At 42.8% G+C, this 22880-nt stretch overlaps 1 protein-coding gene across 2 annotated transcripts in view; it reads left to right on the plus strand.

The window, feature by feature from the left end:
* PIP4K2C (phosphatidylinositol-5-phosphate 4-kinase type 2 gamma) overlaps nucleotides 1–22880 on the plus strand; it is a 74377-nt gene that overhangs the window by 1556 nt on the left and 49941 nt on the right. For both annotated transcript variants that reach the window (XM_075591549.1, XM_075591550.1), the window contains exon 2: nucleotides 4661–4758. In XM_075591549.1, the coding sequence (XP_075447664.1) occupies nucleotides 4661–4758 (98 nt within the window). The remainder of the gene's footprint in view (nucleotides 1–4660; nucleotides 4759–22880) is intronic.

Raw genomic sequence — 22880 nt, forward strand, 5'->3', positions numbered from 1 at the left:
GGCTCCCCTGCAGCTGGGGAGTTTGGGGAAGAGGGGCTCCCCTGCAGCTGGGGAGTTTGGGGAAGAGGGGCTCCCCTGCAGCTGGGGAGTTTGGGGAAGAGGGGCTCCCCTGCAGTTGGGGGTTGTGTGGGATATCCTCGTTTTACTTGTTCATTTTATAAAAACCCTTGGACTACTTTGTACTATTGCAGGAGAGTTCTTAGATAAACTCATTAAAGTTCTAGATATCTGGTTTTCAATTATTATTTATTTGTTTTGTTAAGGAAACCTAATTGAGATTCTGCGGAACCCCAACACTCTCTAATGGCATGTCAGAGATCGGATGCATTGTAAATTCTTATGTATTTGGTACAATTTTCAAATGACCTAAATATTGCAGGAAACCAAAGAGTTCCTACGAACCCTGGTTGAAAAAACATTGCTCCTAGATACACAGTGAGATGCTTTTAAATTGCATCCCTGTTGTATTAATATGGCTGCTCAATGTGTAATTCTCTGGCGACCTAATGCAAGAGGACCACAAGTTTCCTACATTTGTCACAAGCTAAAATATTTGTCTGCACTAAAAATACAGAACACAAAGTAATAGTGACCTGGAAATCTTGCAACAAAATAATAGAACCACTTTCACTTGATGGGGCCACAGGTTGAGTCCTTGGGCCATTGGTTTGCTACTGCTGTGTAAATTACCCCTCTACTGTAAATATCTTGTCCCCTGCCTACGCCTTACCTCAAAACTACCCAGCAGTTTCGGAGACCAGATGGTGTGTGTTTTTAACCCCTTCAGTCAGAGGAGGCAGCAATGCATTGCAGTCTGTTGTTGCCTGCTCCCTTGGCAGTATGAGGGTTAAAGAATAGATTCATAGATACATTCTATTGCTGTTAAAATGAAGAGGCCCAATGATCCAATTGATTGTCCTTTAAAGACATATATTGCACTTTTCAAAGCATTTGGTAGTGTAATCTAACTTCCCCCCCCCCCCCCCCCCCCCCTTGCTCGCCATATATTTTTTGTTCTTGCCAATGTTTATTGACTTGAAGATGGTGGTTAGCAAAACAAGTACATTTGCATTTCATCTCTAAGTGAATCTGCAGATGCATTTTTGCTAGTTTTTGTAGCAAATGGCTGCTTATAAATATCACAATATTTGTGTGATTTAATTGGCATACTGGTTTACTCAACTGTGGGAAATAATTTTATGACTTCATTTCTCATAAAGAAGGTGTGAAGTTGGGTGGAAGCAAGAGTCTTTATGGTCTTCATAGATATATTTGCTTCGGTGGTCACTAACTCTTTTTGTGACCAAATCACCTGTTTACTCTTGAGTGCTTGATAGTCAACTCCTTTTAAGAGCTCTAAAAACATTTAACTTCCATATCTATAGAGGTGAGATATTTGGTCATACATAAGATGTCAAACTCCCATGACTTGATCAGCTTTGTTTAGTAATTCCCATCACTTTGTCACAGCACAAATTAATTGCTCTAACCATGTTCATCCACCAGGAGTAATCACTTGTCACTTTCCAAAATGACAAAGCAGAAGGCATGACTGGTACTAATAAATAACTGAGCCAGTGATGCATAACTTGTCACTTCCTGTCCTTAGGTCCTACATTGGCAACATAATCACTAATCTCAGCTTGAAGAAAGTTTGACCACACAAGTAGTGTACCATTAAAGGCACTGTGCCGTTTTGTGGCACATGAAGCACTGCAGGAGTTTCATGAGCTACTTCTGAATTTTCAGCTTCAGAAAGTCCTTTTGACAGCATCTGCTATAAACTCCCCATTCCACACCAATCCCTAGCAACTTGGCTTCTTAAATCACAATTTATAATTTTACCTTTTTGGACTGTTTATTGTTTTGATGCACCATGTAGAAAATAAGGTTAGAAAATAAGTGATTTTAAGGAGGAAGAAACCAGAGTTTGTATGCTAGGTCTGTTGTAAAGATGGAGTACTCTGCTGCTAAAGGTACTCCAGATGTTTAACAATCTGAGCAGTTGAAGCTCTCTTCTGTGAGCCAAACGACAATGTTTCCTAAAAGTGTTTTGGGAAGTTAATTGGCTTTTCGTTTGGTTGCAAGATACAGAATACATAGTTTTGAACATATGCTAACGAGATATGGCGCAAACTACTTTACAGTGGTTTTTAATTTTTTTTTGTTTTTTTTTACCAAATATGTTTTGAAAGTCGCAACAACCAGATGATCATTTGATATTCCATTGCAAAATAAATACTTCATTTTGCCACAGTTTCTTTTTAGTTGTTTTTCAGAGCTCCGTGGTTATGGTTTGTCTGCCAATCCTTGCAGTTATCTCCTTTTTCTCTCCCTTTGAACACAAGTCAAAATGATCCGGTTGTCAAACCTGGTGTTAAAATATGAAAGCATGCACATTATTTTATGTTGGCTCCAAGTATCAGAATCTGTGCCTGCAGAGGATGAATGCTTGCAGAGATCATTATGAGGAGGGTAAGGCATCTCTCTGTAGGAGATGAGCTGTCGAGGCGTAGATCCCATCAGGGTTTCTTGCATCTTGAAGTAGTAATTAATTCCTGCCTTGTTCAGAAGTACGCATGCCAGCTGTTGTCCAATACCACCAGTTATCTGCTACATTATGTTAAGTTGGCAGCTGGGAGTTTTCAGTTCCAGTCTGATCTTTACCACTTATCATTTTTGACTGTTAATAGTGTCTAATTCATTAATAAACTCAGACCATTATTGTAATATCTCTAGCATTTGCTATATCTTTTTGGCGTCAATTGCTTTCGACAATCTCAATACCATTCTGTATTAGCTTGTTTTGTGCCCATCAGCCTCCAAACAAATTGCCACTGCATAATTGGCACAGACTTTAAATGGTTTACCCTGCTGACAGGTTGCCAAGCATTGAAAACAGCGCTATTTCCTCACCTTGGCAGAAAAGTTAGTTGGAGAATGGAGAGAGGAGTAACCCAAGTTGAGCACTCAAGCTCACACTGAGTGATATGTGATAAATATTAAAAATATAGTTTTATTTAAATATAATATACTAAGATACTGGGTGTTAAACTGACAAACTTAACGCACACTGGATCTAATGCTGTGTAGTTGGTACTCACGATCCTAACAATTAAAATAGATGACAAGAAATTATTCCAAAAGCCTACCTAATGCGGTCCTTAAATACACGGAATCCGCTTAAAATGTAGATCAAAGTGGGAGGGGGATGGGATCAATAAGCTACAATAGGTCTTTTTTTCTCACTCTGGCACAGTGTAGTCTGTAGAGATCTAATAAAGCTCGTGTGCAGGTGTGAGGTCTGTGGAACACCTCGCTAGTGGACCGCTGTGCCGTGACGTCACCTCACAGCCAGGTATCCCAATCAACGGATAACGTGTGTGTAGCAGAGTGATGGTAAAGAACACGTTGCCGTGGATATCCAATAAGTGTCTATTATAAGGTGGACAGAGCGTATGGGAAGGGTTACGCACCTTATATGCTGTTAGTGTAGAGAAAAACACCAATGTACTCTATACATTAGGTATGCGCTCACTATCAGTAGCTAGTCTGTCATATGCCGTCAAGTTATTGACCCAAGATTAGGTCCTTGTAACCGAAGGGGGACTCAGGTGATAGCTCAGGTTCCTTACCATCAGTAACCTTACTGTATAACTATCAGTGTAACTATATACCTCCTGTACCCTACCCACGGGGTCGTATTTGGGTTTACTTCAGTTCAATCAGTGTCACAGATAAGCGCTAGTTACAGACCTTACCTTGGCTCTGCTGTGTGCGCGCGTATATGAATTGGAAACAGGGTTACGGGCTGAAGAACTACACACTAGTGTTTAGTATTTACAGTTTTATTACATATTACTCTGCTACACACGCGTTATCCGTTCATTGGGATACCCGGGTGTCAGGTGACGGCACAACACAGCAGTCCTCAAGCGAGGTGTTCCACAGACCTCACACCTGCACACGAGCTTTATTAGATCTCTACAGACTACACTGTGCCAGAGTGAGAAAATAGACCTATTGCAGCTTATTGATCCCATCTCCCTCCCACTTTGATGTACATTTAAAGCGGATTCCGTGTATTTAAGGGCCGCATTAGGTAGGCTTTTGGAATAATTACCTGTCATCTATCTTTATTGTTAGGATCGTGAGTACCAACTACACTCAGCATTAGATCCAGTGTGCGTTAAGTTTGTAATTTTAACACCCAGTAGTTTGCATTTAAATAAAACTATATTTGTAATATTTATCACATATCACCCAGAGTGTGAGCTTGAGTGCTCAACTTGGGTTCCTCCTCTCTCAATTCTCCTACTGTACATATCTACCCAAGAGCACCGCCCACATATATTTAGCGGGGGCTCCCCATTGGTTTCAGAAAAGTTAGTGGCCAGGTTGAAATGAATTAAATAGAATGACTGATTAAGTATTGTAGTCAACGAGGTGAAAAACGATTTAACTGAGCACACTAATTTTCCATACAAATTGTAATGTGACCTGTTCATTGCAGAGGTGCTACCTTCCCGTTGCTCCCATGCTAAAATGAATAAATGATCTAGTCACGTCATTAGGCACTTTTTGCATTGCTCTGGTAAGTTATCATCTTTTCCTGTAAGAAGCTGCAAGATAAACCCATAATTGCTTGTGTTTTTTTTAGGTAAATGAACTTAACCAGGTCCCTGTTCCAGTGATGCTCTTACCAGATGATTTCAAGGCCAATTCCAAAATCAAAGTTAACAATCACCTTTTCAACAGGTAGGTTGGTGAGTGTTATTTTAGCTACAAGCTTCGTCTGCAAATTCCATCCGTGTTATTGGAAAGTACTGTTTTTAGTACCTAAAGAACATTTCTGCTGGAGAGAGTGTATGGTAATATTTCCTGGTATGTGGTCTGCTCAGCTTGTTTTTACTTCTTGACCATACCAATTTTTATTCCCAAGAACAAGCGGGGATGGCCTTTTTAATGCGAGATATCGCCGAAACTGCAGTATCCTGGTGCTATAGCTGATGCAGTTCTGCACTCCATACTCCCTCCATTCCAATTAGGTGGGGACGGGAAAACACTTCATGCATACTGCTTCTTTAACATAGACGTATTTGATTTTAAAGACGTTGCATAATTATAGTTATCCTAGTGTGCAACATTTGCCCTATAGAAATGTTTTTGCAACGCTTACAGTTTTTTGTTTTTTTTATACAAAAAAAACACCCTGGAATATCATTGGGGAGGACTTTATCCAGCAGTGGAACGACCAGGCATGATGATATAGCACTCATACACGAGTGAAAAAATTGCAGGGGGTGTGAGGTGCTGAAAGACAGAGGCTGCTGCAGAACCAGACCTGTCAATCATTGCTTGGCTTGATGTAGCCGTGTCCCACAAAGCCTAATGCCTTGCATAGCGCTACACAAGGCAAAGGCCCCACTGCGCATGCCCGCCTGGCGGCGCATGCACAGCGCTTCACCGCGATCTGCGGTTTGAAGGCAATTTTATTTCGGCGCGGGGGGCTGTGGGTAAAACGAGCTGGGGACGTGGCCATGACGGGGGCTCTCAATGAAAAGGAAGCAGCGGTTCAAGGGAATTTAAAAAAGAACAAAGAAATGGGGGATATGAAATGTTACCTTTGCACACTATATGCTCATGTTCAATATTTATACTTGAAGAGTAAAACCTTAACTCCAATTAAATAATGTTTCGGTAACCAAACCATTCTGACTTAAGGTTTCATGGCTTTTCAAGTACTCAAACCGAATAAATAACTCGTAAGAGCATATACAAGCAAAGACTGAGCTTTCCAAAATCGATCTTGCCAGACTCTCATCTCCCATTTACATTTATTTGGGGAGAACGAGTTACATTTCTCAAAGAGGACAAATGTAATTGCATGGAGCGAAAGTGAATTGACATTACATCCAGTCCCTGATTGGCTCCCAGGCGCACCACGTGACGCGTCGCCGCACGGGTACACGATCCAGTTGTATCCCCTGCTGGCTGACATGTCACAGTATCAAGTGGACCAGGAAGCGACGTGACCCCGGGGCCAGCTACAGAGATGGTAAGGGGCTGGTGAGAGGCGCGCACGCGGTCGTGCGTGCCGCCGGCTGCAGCGGGGACCTAGCCTTATGGGGTACAACTTTTGGGAAAAGCGCGTATTGACAGCTCTGCTTCGAAGAGGTCTTGAACCTCTGCAGGAGATGAGTGACCTCCGTTGGCCTGGTATAGGTAGGTGAAACTTTTCTGTGTATGTCAGAAATGTAATAGTCTTTAGCAGTGTAGATAAATGCATTGAACAGAAATGATCACTTTATTATCAGTCTTTGGTGCCAAAAAGATGTCTTTTTTTGGTAATCTGATGAGTGCTCTCCAATTGTGTTACAACTGTGAACAGTTAGAATTTGTCAGCTACATATAACATGCACATAAAAGTTTAGGTAGCCATCAATGCATAATCTTACAATTTCAGTGATTTACCAACAATTAGGTCATTGACTTTACATGAATAAAGTTGCAGGCACAGTAAGTCTCCAGTCTGGAAAAACAAACAATCTAATGTTGATACCTCCAGACAAAGAGAAGGTGACCAAATGGGGGTCACGAGATTGTTGACATTATATGTACATGACAAGGTTAGAACATAAATATCAAAGGTGGACAAGTTTGTATGTGCATATGTTCTGAAAAGCTTTAGATTTATTGACCATGGCGTATTTGCTCATTGTCCTTGAAATAACCATATAATACAGCAAACATGTTTTACATCATACAGACTCATGTCAATATAGGGGCTTTTAGTTTAGACTGTGATAAGTTGGCTAAAGCAGATTTCCAGTTTTAGGCATTGTTTATTGTACTGCAGCCCCTGCCAAGCTTCTCCACTCCAAAAATGCCTGGAATCCAGTTGGTAGTGACACTATCTGAGCTGCCTCATGTACAAATACGAAGCTCGATTGATGTGCCAGTGTCAGGAGTTGCCTTTGAGAAGAGGTTTCATTCATTTCATTGCAAGATGTGTGCTAAACACTGATAGGGGACCTAATACACGACGTGGGTGGCATGTAAACCTTTGTGTTAATGCAGTGCTTGGCTTGCTTAGATGAATATTGAGTTAATATTCTAAAACTCTTCAAGCACTTTCTACCGAAAGACAAGCGGAGGGGAAAGGATTGATGCACCAAATGTGTGCACCCAAGATGGCTGCCTGACCTTTTTCTTGCGCCTCTATAAAACAACTTAATTAACTTTCTATTAAATTAAGCATTGTAAATACCCAAAGATGTACCTTCACCAACAACCACTTGACTTGTGTGTGTATCCACAATGCAAATATTGGCTTTCTGCACTGAGATTCACATCGGATTCAATTTCTCCCTCCACCTTCAAAGAAGAACCCTCCATGGCTGCAGATCCTCTGCACTGAAGGCCACAAAATCAAGGTACTGTGAAAACTAGAATCATCTCAGGATCTATACTCCAAATAAACAGATGCACCATCCTGCTTTCCTCCTTATCCCATTAGGAGAAAAGCACCATATCAATAAAGTTTTATTACTGTTTTGTAATGTGCTTTGCCTACACCTTATGTGCTGTTGCTTGCATGGCATTAGCATTGTGGTGGCAAGAGTAAGATGCAGCAGACCGTAGTAAATATTATGCTGGGAAAAGGTGCCACAGTAGTTTGCTAAGTCTAGTTTTCACTTTATATAAGTGAAGCAGAGCTACTTTATTTTTATTTTTTTATAATATAGAAAAGTCACCTTGTACCACCCATAAGTCTGTGCTATGGTTTTGATGCTATGGAAACTGTTAATGGGCCAGCGTTAAAGTTCTAATCTAAGTGCTTTGCTGATGAGATGGAAAGTCGCCCTGCCCTGTAAATGGTTACACACATGGAGAAATTATACACCTTGCGGTCTGTGAATAATCCTTGGAAACCACATGATTACTATTTAGGTAGCTGTTGCTGCTGGCAGTACATTTATTTTTATTTTTTATATCCGTACTTTACTCCGGCGAAAGTGGCAGTGATTTTAACAAATTATCAAGCTTCAATATCTAATTGATACCTACTTGTTGTGATACTTACTGCCATACAAAACTGAATCTTTGCTGCCAGCAAGCAATTTTTGTCATAATTCACATTAAAATAACACAGCACACCCACAGAAAAACATTGACACTTATTTTTTTGTAGTATCATCTTGTAGTAATTACTCTTACAGCTTTTGCATTATAGATTATGCCTGTGGTCAAGGAAAACACCTTGGCACATTGCCACGGTCACAAGTCATGTCACACTAGGACCCCGAGAGGGTAAACACCGGAAAAAAGCTGTTTAAAAAAAAAAAAAGCTTTTAGATGGTTTTAAAGCTGTCCGTGTATACTGGATGCTTGATCCGATCAGCTGGGTATTTTAATTAGAGCACTGACTTTTTTTTACACTCGAATCTACAAACCGCAGATGTTTGTCAGAATGAAATAAAAGGGATTTAGCCAGCACTGATGCTGCAAGGCAAACTGGCGGACTTGTTGTATGGAGTGAGCATTAAAGTAACTTCAAAAGATGTTACTACAGTTATTATTTTCTGAAGGTTGCAAAGTTAAGCATGGAAGATGTGCTTGGTGTTGCCATAGCACTAGAATCACTAGAGGGCTATAATCACTTAGATGTGCTTGTTTGTCCATGGTGTTCTGTCAGCGAGACCAATACGGCAGGGGGGATGAGAGGGACACACATTTTGTATTCTGTGTGCCGTTGTAAGAAATTTACATATGAACCTGTACCAATGGGAACTACTCAAGCAAATAGACCAATTAAAAGAAACTGTATGTAGAACAAAAATATTGATTCCTATGGTGGCAATTAAAAATCAAATTACTTTCCCCAAGTCATCCATCTTTATTGTATGTTGCTTTATGCTCTAGTGCTGAAAAACGATCATTGGAAGGTGGCATGTATGTTTTAGCAGGTGTGAACTTGTGAGTAATGAAGTTATAAGTTGACCAAAACAAAAAACAGTTCTGTGGTCACTTGCTTTCCCCACACACAGTACTAAATGTCCTCCAGAATACATCAAACCCAGCTAACTTGTGGAAGGTTATCAACAACATATTCCAGCCTTCTAACCATCAACAGCCAAGTAATATTACTAAGGGGGATATTACTCTGACAAACCCCACCGACATTGCAAATGCATTCAATGATTACTTTGTGGGGTGTGCTACTAACTTATTAGCGAAACGCAACCCAAATCACAAACCTGAATCTCATCCTGGGAGTACCCATATAGAGGATGAGACACGCACTTAGTCACAATGGTAATAGAGGTGGGGTACTTAGCTGCCGGTGTGCTGGTCCTTGGGAGCTCCTGAAGTCCCAATATATTACAGTACAATGAAGAAGCAGGCACACGGTCTTAATCATGAGGATGTTTAATATGCCATAAAGACCAACGTTTCGGCAGTCTAATACTGCCTTTCTCAAGGTGAACAGGGAGGGGTGAGTATTAGGGGGGTAGTATATATTTTGGCTGTTTCTTAGTGTTTGGTAGCTTTCACCTTGAGAGGGGCAGTCATGGGCGTCCGCAGAAATGTTTTCAGGGGAGGGCATAATTTTAACTAGACAGAGAGAGTGGGTGATGGGGTGGGTGACTGACACTTGGGTGACTGACTGTGGGTTGGTGTCTGTATTCATTCACAGACAGACAGACACAAACACACACACACCCTCCCTCTCACTCTCTCCCCCTCAGACTCTCCCCCTCAGACTCTCCCCCTCAGACTCTCCCTCTCAGACTCTCCCCCTCAGACTCTCCCCCTCAGACTCTCCCCCTCAGACTCTCCCCCTCAGACTCTCCCCCTCAGACTCTCCCCCTCAGACTCTCCCCCTCAGACTCTGCCTCTCAGACTCTGCCTCTCAGACTCTGCCTCTCAGACTCTGCCTCTCAGACTCTGCCTCTCAGACTCTGCCTCTCAGACTCTGCCTCTCAGACTCTGCCTCTCAGACTCTGCCTCAGACTCTCCCTCTCAGACTCTCTCAGACTTCCCCCCCTCAGACACACTCTCCCCTTCAGACTCTCTCAGACTCTCTCTCTCTCTCAGACTCTCTCTCTCAGACTCTCTCTCTCTCAGACTCTCTCTCTCAGACTCTCTCCCCCTCAGACTCTCTCCCCCACAGACTCTCTCCCCCACAGACTCTCTCCCCCACAGACTCTCTCCCCCTCAGACTCTCTCCCCCTCAGACTCTCTCCCCCTCAGACTCTCTCCCCCTCAGACTCTCTCCCCCTCAGACTCTCTCCCCCTCAGACTCTCTCCCCCTCAGACTCTCCCCCCCTCAGACTCTCTCCCCCTCAGACTCTCTCCCCCTCAGACTCTCTCCCCCTCAGACTCTCTCCCCCTCAGACTCTCTCCCCCTCAGACTCTCTCCCCCTCAGACTCTCTCCCCCTCAGACTCTCTCCCCCTCAGACTCTCTCCCCCTCAGACTCTCTCCCCCTCAGACTCTCTCCCCCTCAGACTCTCTCCCCCTCAGACTCTCCCCCCCTCAGACTCTCCCCCCCTCAGACTCTCCCCCCTCAGACTCTCCCCCCCTCAGACTCTCCCCCCCTCAGACTCTCTCCCCCTCAGACTCTCTCCCCCTCAGACTCTCTCCCCCTCAGACTCTCTCCCCCTCAGACTCTCTCCCCCTCAGACTCTCTCCCCCTCAGACTCTCTCCCCCTCAGACTCTCTCCCCCTCAGACTCTCTCCCCCTCAGACTCTCTCCCCCTCAGACTCTCTCCCCCTCAGACTCTCTCCCCCTCAGACTCTCTCCCCCTCAGACTCTCTCCCCCTCAGACTCTCTCCCCCTCAGACTCTCTCCCCCTCAGACTCTCTCCCCCTCAGACTCTCTCCCCCTCAGACTCTCTCCCCCTCAGACTCTCTCCCCCTCAGACTCTCTCCCCCTCAGACTCTCTCCCCCTCAGACTCTCTCCCCCTCAGACTCTCTCCCCCTCAGACTCTCTCCCCCTCAGACTCTCTCCCCTTCAGACTCTCTCCGACTCCCTCCCCTTCAGACTCTCTCAGACTCCCTCCCCTTCAGACTCTCTCAGACTCCCTCCCCTTCAGACTCTCTCAGACTCCCTCCCCTTCAGACTCTCTCAGACTCCCTCCCCTTCAGACTCTCTCAGACTCCCTCCCCTTCAGACTCTCTCAGACTCCCTCCCCTTCAGACTCTCTCAGACTCCCTCCCCTTCAGACTCTCTCAGACTCCCTCCCCTTCAGACTCTCTCAGACTCCCTCCCCTTCAGACTCTCTCAGACTCCCTCCCCTTCAGACTCTCTCAGACTCCCTCCCCTTCAGACTCTCTCAGACTCTCTCTCTCACTCTCAGACTCTCTCTCTCACTCTCAGACTCTCTCTCTCACTCTCAGACTCTCTCTCTCACTCTCAGACTCTCTCTCTCACTCTCAGACTCTCTCTCTCACTCTCAGACTCTCTCTCACACACACTCACTCACTCTCAGACTCACTCACCTTGTCTGGTGCCAATCTAATGCAGATAGTCCCAAGGTGTAGCCCCATCTCTTTCTTACCCCCTCTCTTCTTCATTCACTCTCCCCCCTCACCCCTCTCTTCCTCACTTGCTCTATTACACCCCCTGTCTCCTCACTCTCCCCCCTCCATCAATTATCCCCCTCTGACTCAAACCCACTCCCTGAATCCGCCCTCCTCACATTCATTCCCTCCCCCCCTGATCTCACACACACACACTCAGAGACACACACACACTCAGACTCACACACACTCACTCACACACACACTCACACACACACACTCACACACACACTCATTCACACTCACACACACACTCACACACTCACTCAGACACACACTCAGACACACACACACACACACACACACTCAGACACACACACACACACACACACACTCACTCAGACACACACACACACACACACTCACTCAGACACACACACACACACTCAGACACACACACACACACACACACTCACTCAGACACACACACACACACTCACTCAGACACACACTCAGACACTCGCAACAAGGGGGAATCGGAGCAGGGGGGGAGAAACGGAACGGGGGGGGGGGGGGACCGGAGCAGGGGGGATTGCAACGGGTGGGGACCTGAGCAGGGGGGAATCGGAATGGGAGGGGGGGAATCGGAATGGGAAGGGGGGACCGGAGTAGGGGGGGAATCAGAACGGGGGGGACCAGAGCAGGGGGAAGATTTTGGAACGGGGGGGATCGGAGCAGGGGGAGGGGGAATCAGAGCAGGAGGACAAGGGGGAAGCGAGAGTGGCATGGAGCAGTAGTCACCTGACTTGCTCCATGCAGGAAAGGGCGGGCCTCGCTATGCAAGCTCAGAGCTTGCGAGGGCAAAAAAAAAAAAATCCTGGCAGCGTGCAACACGCGGCAGCCAATCAGGAGACAAGGGAGGTTTTTGTTTTTTTGCAGAGACGCGCGCGCTTCCTTGCACATCGTGAGCGCGCTAAATCCTGTCACGCCAGTGCCCTCTGTCCCCTGCTGTTGGTGGCCGTGGATCCGGGGGGGGCAAGCGCCCCCCTTGCCCCCTCCTGCGGACGCCCATGGAGGCAGTATTAGACTGCCAAAACATTGCTCTTTATGGCATATTAAACATCCTCATGATTAAGACCTGCTTCTTCATTGTACAGTACCCATATAGCCCCACCCCCTCCCAACACTACCCACAATTTTCAATTTGGCCCAGTATCTGAAGAGGAGATTACACAAGCGCTCCTCAAATTAAAACTACGCAGCCAATGTGGACCTGACCTACTACAATCTAGGTTCCTAATACTTGGTGCCCCAGCAATTGCCAAACCAATTGCTTCCATAGTCAACTCTATCCTGTCTGCAGGCCATATCCCTAAGACCTGGAAAACTGCCAAAGTTGTCCCAATCTTCAAAAGTGGGGACAAAAACACTGTCTCAAACTACAGGCCAATCTCCCTTCTCCCAATCCTATCCAAAGTCATGGAAAAATGTGTCCACTCCCAATTAAGCGATTACTATAACGACAAATTTCCCTAGCCAATTCCAATCTGGCTTTCGCCCCAAACACTCCACCGTAACTACCCTGCTAAAAGTTTGCAATGAAATCCAGTGTGGAATGGAACGGGGTCAACTCACTGGTGCAATATTCCTAGATTTTGCAAGCGCTTTTGATACTGTTGATCATGCTATCCTGCTTAACAAACTCCAGAGCTGTGGAATAGGGAAGCATGCTTTAAACTGGTTTCAGTCCTACCTATCGGGTAGATCCCAACATGTGTCCATTTCGGGCTCTAAATCCAACCCCCTGGATATCACCTGTGGTGTCCCGCAAGGCTCTGTTCTGGGGCCCCTACTCTTCTTAGTGTTCATCAATGATATTCCCACAGCTTGTAAGGAAGCCTCAATACACACGTTTGCAGATGACACAATCCTATATGCACACAGCCCATAGCTTCTCTGACCTTGAATACATATTTCAGTCTGACTTTTTGAGACTCGAAAACTGGATTTCTCAAAACAATCTGTTTTTAAACACTGACAAGACTGTAACAATGGTATTTGGGACCAAGACTAAATTTTTAAAGCTTCCAGTGACTGAGCTCCAGATCAGAACCAACGCTAACACCACCCTAACTCCTGTTACTAGTTTTAAATACCTGGGCATATGGTTTGACTCCCACTTAACATTCGGAATGCACATTGATACCCTGACATCCAAAACCTATGCCAAACTAGGTGTACTTTACAGGAAAAAAATCCTCCCTAAGCCTGCTGGTCAGAAAGCGTATTGCACAGCAGATGCTAATGCCAATTATCGACTATGGAGACATAGTATATGGCTCGGCACCCCAAACCCACCTTGGCAAACTTGACACCCTCTACAATTCAATTTGTCGTTTCGTTCTCCAATGCAACTACAACACACATCACTGCGAAATGCTCAAAGAACTAGATTGGTCATCACTCGAGTCTAGGCGCAAAGTTCACCTTTCCTGTCTTGCCTTCAAATACTTTCTGGGAAAGCTTCCCACCTATCTGAACAAGCTCCTCACCCCTACCACATGCAGCACTTATCATCTGAGATCTGACTCCAAAAGACTGTTCATGGTCCCAAGGCTCAACAAAGTATCCGGCCGCTCCTCCTTCTCTTACCATGCACCCCAAAACTGGAACAACCTACCGGAGACTCGCATCCACCACCAGTTTAAGTTCTTTCAAAACTAAGGCTGTCTCATATTTTAATCTGGTCTGTAACTGTTACATAAGCCTATAATATACATCTTCTCTAACTGTGCATGCAATGTATTGTATATAATGTATACCCTGTTCATTTATGTAACTGTATTTGTAACCATGTATTATTTGTCATATTAACTATGCCCAGGACATTCTTGAAAACGAGAGGTAACTCTCAATGTATTACTTCCTGGTAAAACATTTTATAAATAAATAAAATGTCAGCCATGATCAGGGCCGCCAACAGATTTCATGGGGCCCAGGACTAAAGTTTAGACCATGTGTTGACGGCCTTTGCGAGCCCCCATTGTTCACATCCTCATGAGCCACCTCCTCTATTTTCCCCTCTTCACGTGTATTTCTCTCATTCTCCACCATCCTTCCACCCTCTCTCTCCGCTATCACTTAATTACCCCCCCCTTTCATTCAATCCCGCTCCCTCAATTTTCCCCGCAATAATTACCCTCACTCCCACGCACACAAAATGCAATGCACGCAACACATCACCCCTCTCTTGTACCTCACTTCCTTTGCTGCACATCCCGCGCGCCTTCTGTGCAGTGCCTACAAGCCGCCGAACTTGCTGGGCCTGCACGGGAGGCCGCAACCACAGCGGAGAGAGGCGTCTGCTGAAGCGGGGGAGGAAATCTGGGGCCCGGCAACCGGACACGGAGCGGTGCTGGGGCACGGCCAGAGGTCAGGTCCAAATGTCTGGGTTGGCCTCCCCCCCTGCAGACTCTGGGCCCTGGACAACTACCCCAGCTCTCCCCCCCCCCCCCCCTCCCTGTCAGCGGCACTGGCCATGATGTTCCCGGTGCTGCTGTACATTGAGCTGCCTCCATAATTATGGCTCTGCTCTGGATTGCTGCATGTCCCGGTAGATGCACAACCTTGCAAACAGTATTTCTGTTCCTTACTTTTAGATCAGGTGATCCATGTGACTGAGGTGGAACTCATATCGTGGAATTGGGCTGCACTAGTCTTCTTGCTCTTCCGAACACACACTGACTCCAACAATGCTTAAATTAAAGCAGCTGCTAATGTTACAAGTGCCCCTGTACAGTTTAGATCACTTTGTGGCCTGCACAAAGTATTCTTTCAGGCAGAATGGAAGTTTTTATTTCATATCCACTTTTAAAGGGACAGCCCAGAGTGAATGTTCAGTAGACATTTAGGAATTATCCAAACACTGATCAGAGCTCACTGCCCCCTTTGTCTGAAATTATGTATTCCTCAACTTTCTTTTAAGATTTAAATTAACAAGTGTAGTTTCATGGCCTCTGAGCTTCCTCTAATGGCAAACATAATACTAGAGAAATATGCGAGTAAAGAAAGCCATGTATATCTATCTCTTTCAGACCCTACTAGTTGTGTGCTGTTTGATAATTATAGGTAATTTTATATACATTGGAAATACTTGAGCACAACTCTTCTACCAGTTCTCTTAAAGCAGCAGTCCAAGCTGCCATATTTTTTTTAATTGTATTTTTTTTATTTTTCCTTTAATGCACATCAATACAAGCCACGCAATAAGTGTTACGTACGGCACACCTGTAGACACGAGACCTGCATACAGGACAAGGGTTAATACACAGCCTGCAAGCTGTCCCACTATTCACCTTCGCAAAGGTCCCTCAAATTAGTAATATTGCCCCTAAATCCGTCCCCATATACCATCTGTCACGAACAGCACACAAGTGAGCACGTGACTTAGATATGCAATCAGGGTTAATACACATGGCTACTCAAGCCAACTCACATTTTGCCTACGCAAGGTACCTTCAATTAGTTAATATTAACCTCTTGCTCAATTGCAATCATATCTATATCCTGCTGTCACCACCCAAGAAATGCATATAAAAGATGTAAAATGAATCTGCCAGGGTCTCGGGCCCTGTTTATAATAGAAAAAACTATGCACTTAACACACATCGGCAGCAAAAATGTGTCCCAAAATGTAAATACTCTTTCTGAAGAATGCAACAGTTAATTCAGAGACACACACACACACATACCACACCCACACACACACACACACACTTAGATAACAGAAAAAGGATTACAAAAACATACAATTACAATAGATGCAGAACATTTTCTCAAAATAAAAAGGATAACCAGAAAACCCTGTACATTACCATATGCCATACTGTAGGTCTTCCCCACAGAGGTCACTGGCCCAGAAAGATGAGATATCATGTGTTTGGTCCAAACATACCTCTGTTGAAATCTGATTTTCATAAACCCTTGCTAAGCTTTAAGTACAATTTTTTTCCCCCCATTGAAACATGAGTCCACCCCGTCGTAAATCAGCTGTTAGATTGACAGTTTTTCGACAGAGTAAAAATAATATTTTTTTTTACAAAAGACGTTTGAATCCTGCCTCAATATACAGTATCACATAAATTTCCTTCTGTAATACTTACACACACGTAAGCTGCATTAACAGATTTGGGCGCTTTGTCGTGGTAACAATGAGACTAATCACGACCGTCTTAATCCTAAATTTGAGCGGAAAATGGATATCTGTCCCTTAGTATCTCTTAACCATGCAGTGTCCGTACCTGCCATTCTGTGACACGATTACAGATTTGTAACTCTTATTATGCAGAGTAGATGTCACATGATATTCTCATTTTTAATAAAGACACTATTTGGTTAAATACTTTTCTTAGCCATGCCAGTCAAAAGAGAAAAAGATGCACAGCCAGGGAGCCAGGTGGTGTTAAATAAAAAATCTATTTATTCAGTATAGCTTCGTAACAAAAAACATACCCCCCTTTATACTCCTTGATAAAGGACCCCCATGGTCCAAAACGCGTAGGAGGTACTGGGTCACCCCCTGGGGGGTATGTTTTTTGTTACGAAGCTATACTGAATAAATAGATGTTTTATTTAACACCACCTGGCTCCCTGGCTGTGCATCTTTTGCTCTTCTTTTGACTGGACTGTAACCAATGGATCTGCACGCCCCTGGGAAAGGACTACAACGGATTCTACTCTACAGTTGGAGTGGGTAAGAGTTTATTATTAATGTGTGATTATTATAGTTGAGTACGATTTAGCACTGTTAGTCTCCAATTAGGGGTCACTAGAGTACCTTTTAGGTGCAATGGTTGGTCACCTTCAGGAGACTTATGTGTTTATGGGTCACTCACATATCACATCTCTTAGTTCACCCACTCCAGTTTTGAGTCCGTTTACCAGTCCTGTTTATTACTGAAGACCTATATTTTGGATATTCTGGAATTTCCACTGACTTTGGAGCACCCATCCCCCTCCCTTTTTTCTTAGGCATGCCCCCTGATCTTGCAGAACTCTCCAGAGAATGCCTTTGAAGCTAGCTCTAAAAGGATCCTGTTTATAAAGTTGTTAAAAGGGCCATATTTTATTCCCATCTGTGGCAAAACAACTGCTCTTATCTTGACTATCAGCTCCATACAACCCATCTGGTACTTTTAGTGGACCATACATGATAATTGGTGGGTTAAGTTCTGTTTGAAATCCAGCACCCACCCATGACAAACCTGGACCTATCATAAACCCAATACATTGTATTTTTAATCCCAAATTGTAAAAATAATTTGTTAACCCCTGAAACACCAGATGGATTAAAATACATATAGTGATATTATCATGACATCCGTTCTCCTGTGAAAAGATCGGTGACTATTTGGCTCAGGGGTTCACTAAACGGTGGTCAGTGCAACAGAAGAGGACCAAAGATGCAAATTTCTGTTGGGGAAGATCATGTGACTGGGCAGTCACTAGATACAGTTAGTGCACTGCTAGAGAGAGGGCAGGGCTCAAAAAGGTGTGTGCAAGAGCCTATTTCATAAGAGGAAGGGGATGTGTCTTTGTAAATGGTTGCTATAGAAATTTTGAAAGAAAACACGTAGGATATTGCTTGGGTCTACAGCTTTAGGGGCAGCTGTATGTAACACATTAATTGTATCCTCTCTAGGGCTCTGCACTTGTCATCTGATTTATTTTATATGTAAAACAGTGTCCAACAAAACAATAATTGAGAACAGTGCCAATATACGAAGTGATCAGGGTAAATTCTAGTTTGATTTACCAAAATGAAGCATGAAAAATATATAAATATATGTAAATCAAAAAAATATATCTAAATGTACGTGACCAATAAAGACCGCCGCAAATAAGAGGAGAAATAAGGATAATAAAGGGGTATACTACTGTACATCCAATAAAGCACACCGTGAATAGGTGACAAATGACAATTAAGAAAAAAAAAAATAGAATGATCAAAAAATGTGAAGATGTAGACAAATAGATGGTCCTTGGAGACTTCAGGCAGCTTCCCACAGGAACTACCACTTCCCACCATGACCATCTACAAAACAAAAAGGGAAAGTGCACGCTCCATAGTCTTACTGTATAAAAAACATTTAATCAGACAAGAAATCTAAAACGATGTACTCACCAGCACTGATCAAATATGCGTGTGTCTTGAAGTATCTTAGACGCACATATTTGATCGGCGTTGGTGAATGCATTGGTTTAAATTATTTTATACGGTAATATATTATGGAGCGTGCGCGCCCCCTTTTTTGTTTTGTGGGTAGACCAAAAAGAGGGAAAAAAGTATCCTGAGAATATGCACACACTTGTACCCTTTAATTGACATAAATTAGGCATCGGTGAATTGAACCACACCTGACAACATTTCAAAATACAAAATTGCATATTTATTTATTTATTTATTTATAAAATATTTTACCAGGAAGTAATACATTGAGATGTGGAAAGCGTAAATAAAAAACACAGTGTGAGGTTATTTTGAAACAGAATAACACGTGAATTTATTCAAGTCAAGTGCACAACGGAGACAGCTTCAAAACAAAAGCTCTCTAAATAATAACACGATATGCCATATATTTATACCCTAAATCCTAAAGCTCCACCCCTTTATGGGGGGGCTTGCACGTCACTAAACATTACCTCATTTTGTAATACATAACAATACTAAAGCTGATGTCATTTTGTAATACATAACAATATTGTATAACTACCTGTCAGCTAGAAACCATTCTGGGGTTAAATGGGATGTGCCTATTCTGTCGCCTAGCAATATGTTATGAGAATAAATTCTACTGCAAGAATCTAAACTTATCTCATGGGTTCTCATAACTTTTAGCCTGTTTACACTTTCAATTTGAAGCTGATTGGATGAGGAAGAGTCAATAAGAGCGAAAACCTTCCTTTCTCTGCTTCACACATTTGTTTATACAGAAATGAAACACAGAAATTAGACTCACAAAGACAAGACAAGATGGCGGATTGAAATATTCACACAAAATGGCTTCATCCTAAATGCTGTTATGTTGTTATGCCAGACCCCCTAATGTCTCAACTTCGTCAGTCCCTCCTCTGATTCTTTAAAACATTGCTTTTTGAGAATTATTGGTATGATTTTAGTCCAGAAACACGTTGGGAGGCACAAGGGTGCTCCATCATTTCATAATGTTGCTTGAGGGTGTAGGACAGTGCAAGAGGGTGCCTGCCAAATGTAGTCATAGTCTCGTAGTATGGCGTTATAGCCAAATTCTTTTCCGGAGTTAGAACATTGTACTTGGCATCTTCTTTCTTCAAGGGACTGCTGTAGATTGTTTCAGCAAACAATGGCATCATATCTGCAGAGGGGGTTGCATATTTGTGGATCATGCCTTTGACAAACGTAACACAAACATAGATGACAACGAGTATCACACTCACACACATTCAAAAATTTCGCTCCTAGTGATCCTACCAATCCAGTCAGCCCCAAAAGGTCCCAGTCTGTGTCACCTTCCTTCCTAAGTCTTTCTTGAATTTCTCCTATCTTATCTAACTCATCTTGTACCTTGCCACTCTGATCTTGGATGAAAACACAACATTGTTCTTTAATTAGGGCATATACACCTCCTTTTGATGCTAAAATATAATCTAAAACCATTCTGTTTTGTAAGGCCATAAGCCTGATCTAAACCTGTTCTTGGTTTAATGATGAAATTAAAAACTGCAAAATTAAGGCCACATCCTTCCTGTAAATTGTTATCTGACTGAACATACATTTTTACACAGGTTTCATTGGTTGGTGGAGACACTTGACCCATAAATTGATTCTTGTTCCTAGTGTGTGATACACCCTTTAAAGAGGTTCCCTTAAAAAATGGGAAAATACAGAAATTATACACATAATACTAAAAACCTTATTTTATGCAAGCAACCTTTCTTTGGATATGCAGTTGCTAGATAAAGGAAATTGCATCTTTCTCTATCATCATATACTTTCAGCTATTACTGAGAATTGAAGGGGTTTGGTATCTGTGGAAGCGAAATGCCTGATCCTCACCCCTGCACGCATTGTATACATCATTCACTCAGAATATCAGAACAGACAATGTCTGCGATGGTCAACATGGCTGACTTATGATCCTATCCTTGTGGCTGACACACCCCCTGGGTGACCCCCTCCTCTCGTTGGAGGTGCAACACACTTCTGGATCAAAGTTTTGCTGCATATGACACATACATAGAGAGTGAGGAGTACTGCCAAAACACATACAAGAGCTTTCACAAGCCACGCTTCCAGGAAACCAATCCTCCCATCAAGGCTCAATTGTACATACACCTTAAATTTCTAACTTAAACACACTCTAAAGAATAAAAATATTGAGTCTCTGAAAAATGAAATGTTCTGATAGAAATCAGGAATATTGAGTCTCTAAAAAATAGAATGTTTTGAGTTTTTGAAAAAATGAAATGTTCCTGATAAGACCAGGCCTCTGCCTGGTATCTTATTTTCCTCGTTGGTTAACGGTCAAAGTTTATGTCTCGTCAAAACGTTAACTTGATGCGGCTGTGCTTTAGATGCCTTTGGTCTTTGGTGGAGCTGGAATGAGCTTTACTGTACTTTGGGTCCAGGGAAAGAACTCTGCCACTTTAATTGCTGTATTGGTGGTTAGTACGGGCCCTTTCATCTGGGATGAAGAGCATGCTTGTTTAGGAACTACTTGACCTTTAACTCAGTCTCGTGTAGGTGCACTTTTATCATACCTTATGCCTAGAGAGACTCAAAAAATATATTAGTGGCATACAATACTTATTAATTGTTTTATTACCAATAGATGGTCCTTAATTTGTTCCTTTGAACTACTGATAGTCATAAGTCATCCCATAAGTGTCTCATAGGGAGATAATTTATACCTAGGAACAAATTCTTGTATCAATGTGTTTACTACTGTCTTAACATCCGCATATAGACAGAGGTATCTCCTATTAATGCTCCTCATATTTAAAACTAAGCAGCTAATGTGGACTTTACTGTACTACAATCTAAGTTCCTAAGGCTTTGGGCCTCAGTCATTGTCAAACCAATTGCTTCCATAATCAACTCTATCCTGTCTACAGGCCATATCCCTAAGACCTGGAAAACTACCAGAGCTGTCCCAATCTTCAAAAGTGGGGACAAAAACACTGTCTCAAACTACAGACCAATATCTCTTCTCCCAATACACACATGCTCTCATTCATGCCTCACTATCATCTCCTCCGATGCAAATGGTATCAACCTTTTCATAAAATACTAACTAACCTTAAAACTTGCCCCACAAATTAAACATCCCAATAGCCTGCACTCATGGCTATTATTTCACACACAGTCACTCCTACCACACCCATTGTGGCCAAGCACTGCCATCTACAGCACTTATTCCCTCACCTGCTATCTCTGTAAATTTCCCTTAAACCTTAGATTGTAAGCTCTTAAGGGCAGGGATTTCCTTTCCTATTGTCTGATTTTGCTGCACTTACTATTCTATCATAATTCCCTCTACTGTATTCTTTATGAAGTGCTGAGAACATTTTTGACGCTATATATATATAAAGTCATACATTGCAATACACTACTATCCAAAGTCATGGACAAAAATGTGTTCACTCCCAATTAAACAATTACTATACTAAGACAAATACCCCTAGCCAATTCCAGTCAGGCCTCCACCCCAAACACTCCATTGTAACTATTCTGCTAAAATGTGAAATGCCTTGCATATAATATATACTCTGCTCACTTATGTAACTGTATTTGCCACTATATATCACCTGTCCTTTAACTCTATACCTAGAACATATCCAAAAATGAGAGGTGACTCCCAATGCACCACTTTGGCAAAACATTCTACAAATATTTTAACAATAACTACTGCTTATAATAAAATTGTACACCTATGGAAAAATAAATGGTTAAAAGTTATAAAATATATCACATATTCAGTTAATAGACAAATGATTTTGTATAAGACTTCACACTAATGTCTTGCTTTATATAATCTCTTTGCACAGTGCTGAGCACACGGTCAGCATTATTTTTTTTTTAAAGACACTCAGAGAAAAATTTCAGAGCTTGTTTATCTTGGGCAATTTGCCAGCCCGGGCGTTTCGCCAAAAAAGACCTCGAAAGTGCAAAACAGATAACAAAACAGTTTCTCCGTCTTCTAAATATTAATTACTGGATTGAAACTTCAGCTCAAAGTTAAAAATGGAGCTCTCTACACAGCAATAAAACCGAAAAAATGTATGGCCTCTCAAAAATAAAAATATGGCCTCTC

This window comes from Ascaphus truei, chromosome 3 (assembly GCF_040206685.1).
Source record: "Ascaphus truei isolate aAscTru1 chromosome 3, aAscTru1.hap1, whole genome shotgun sequence".
NCBI lineage: Eukaryota > Metazoa > Chordata > Amphibia > Anura > Ascaphidae > Ascaphus > Ascaphus truei.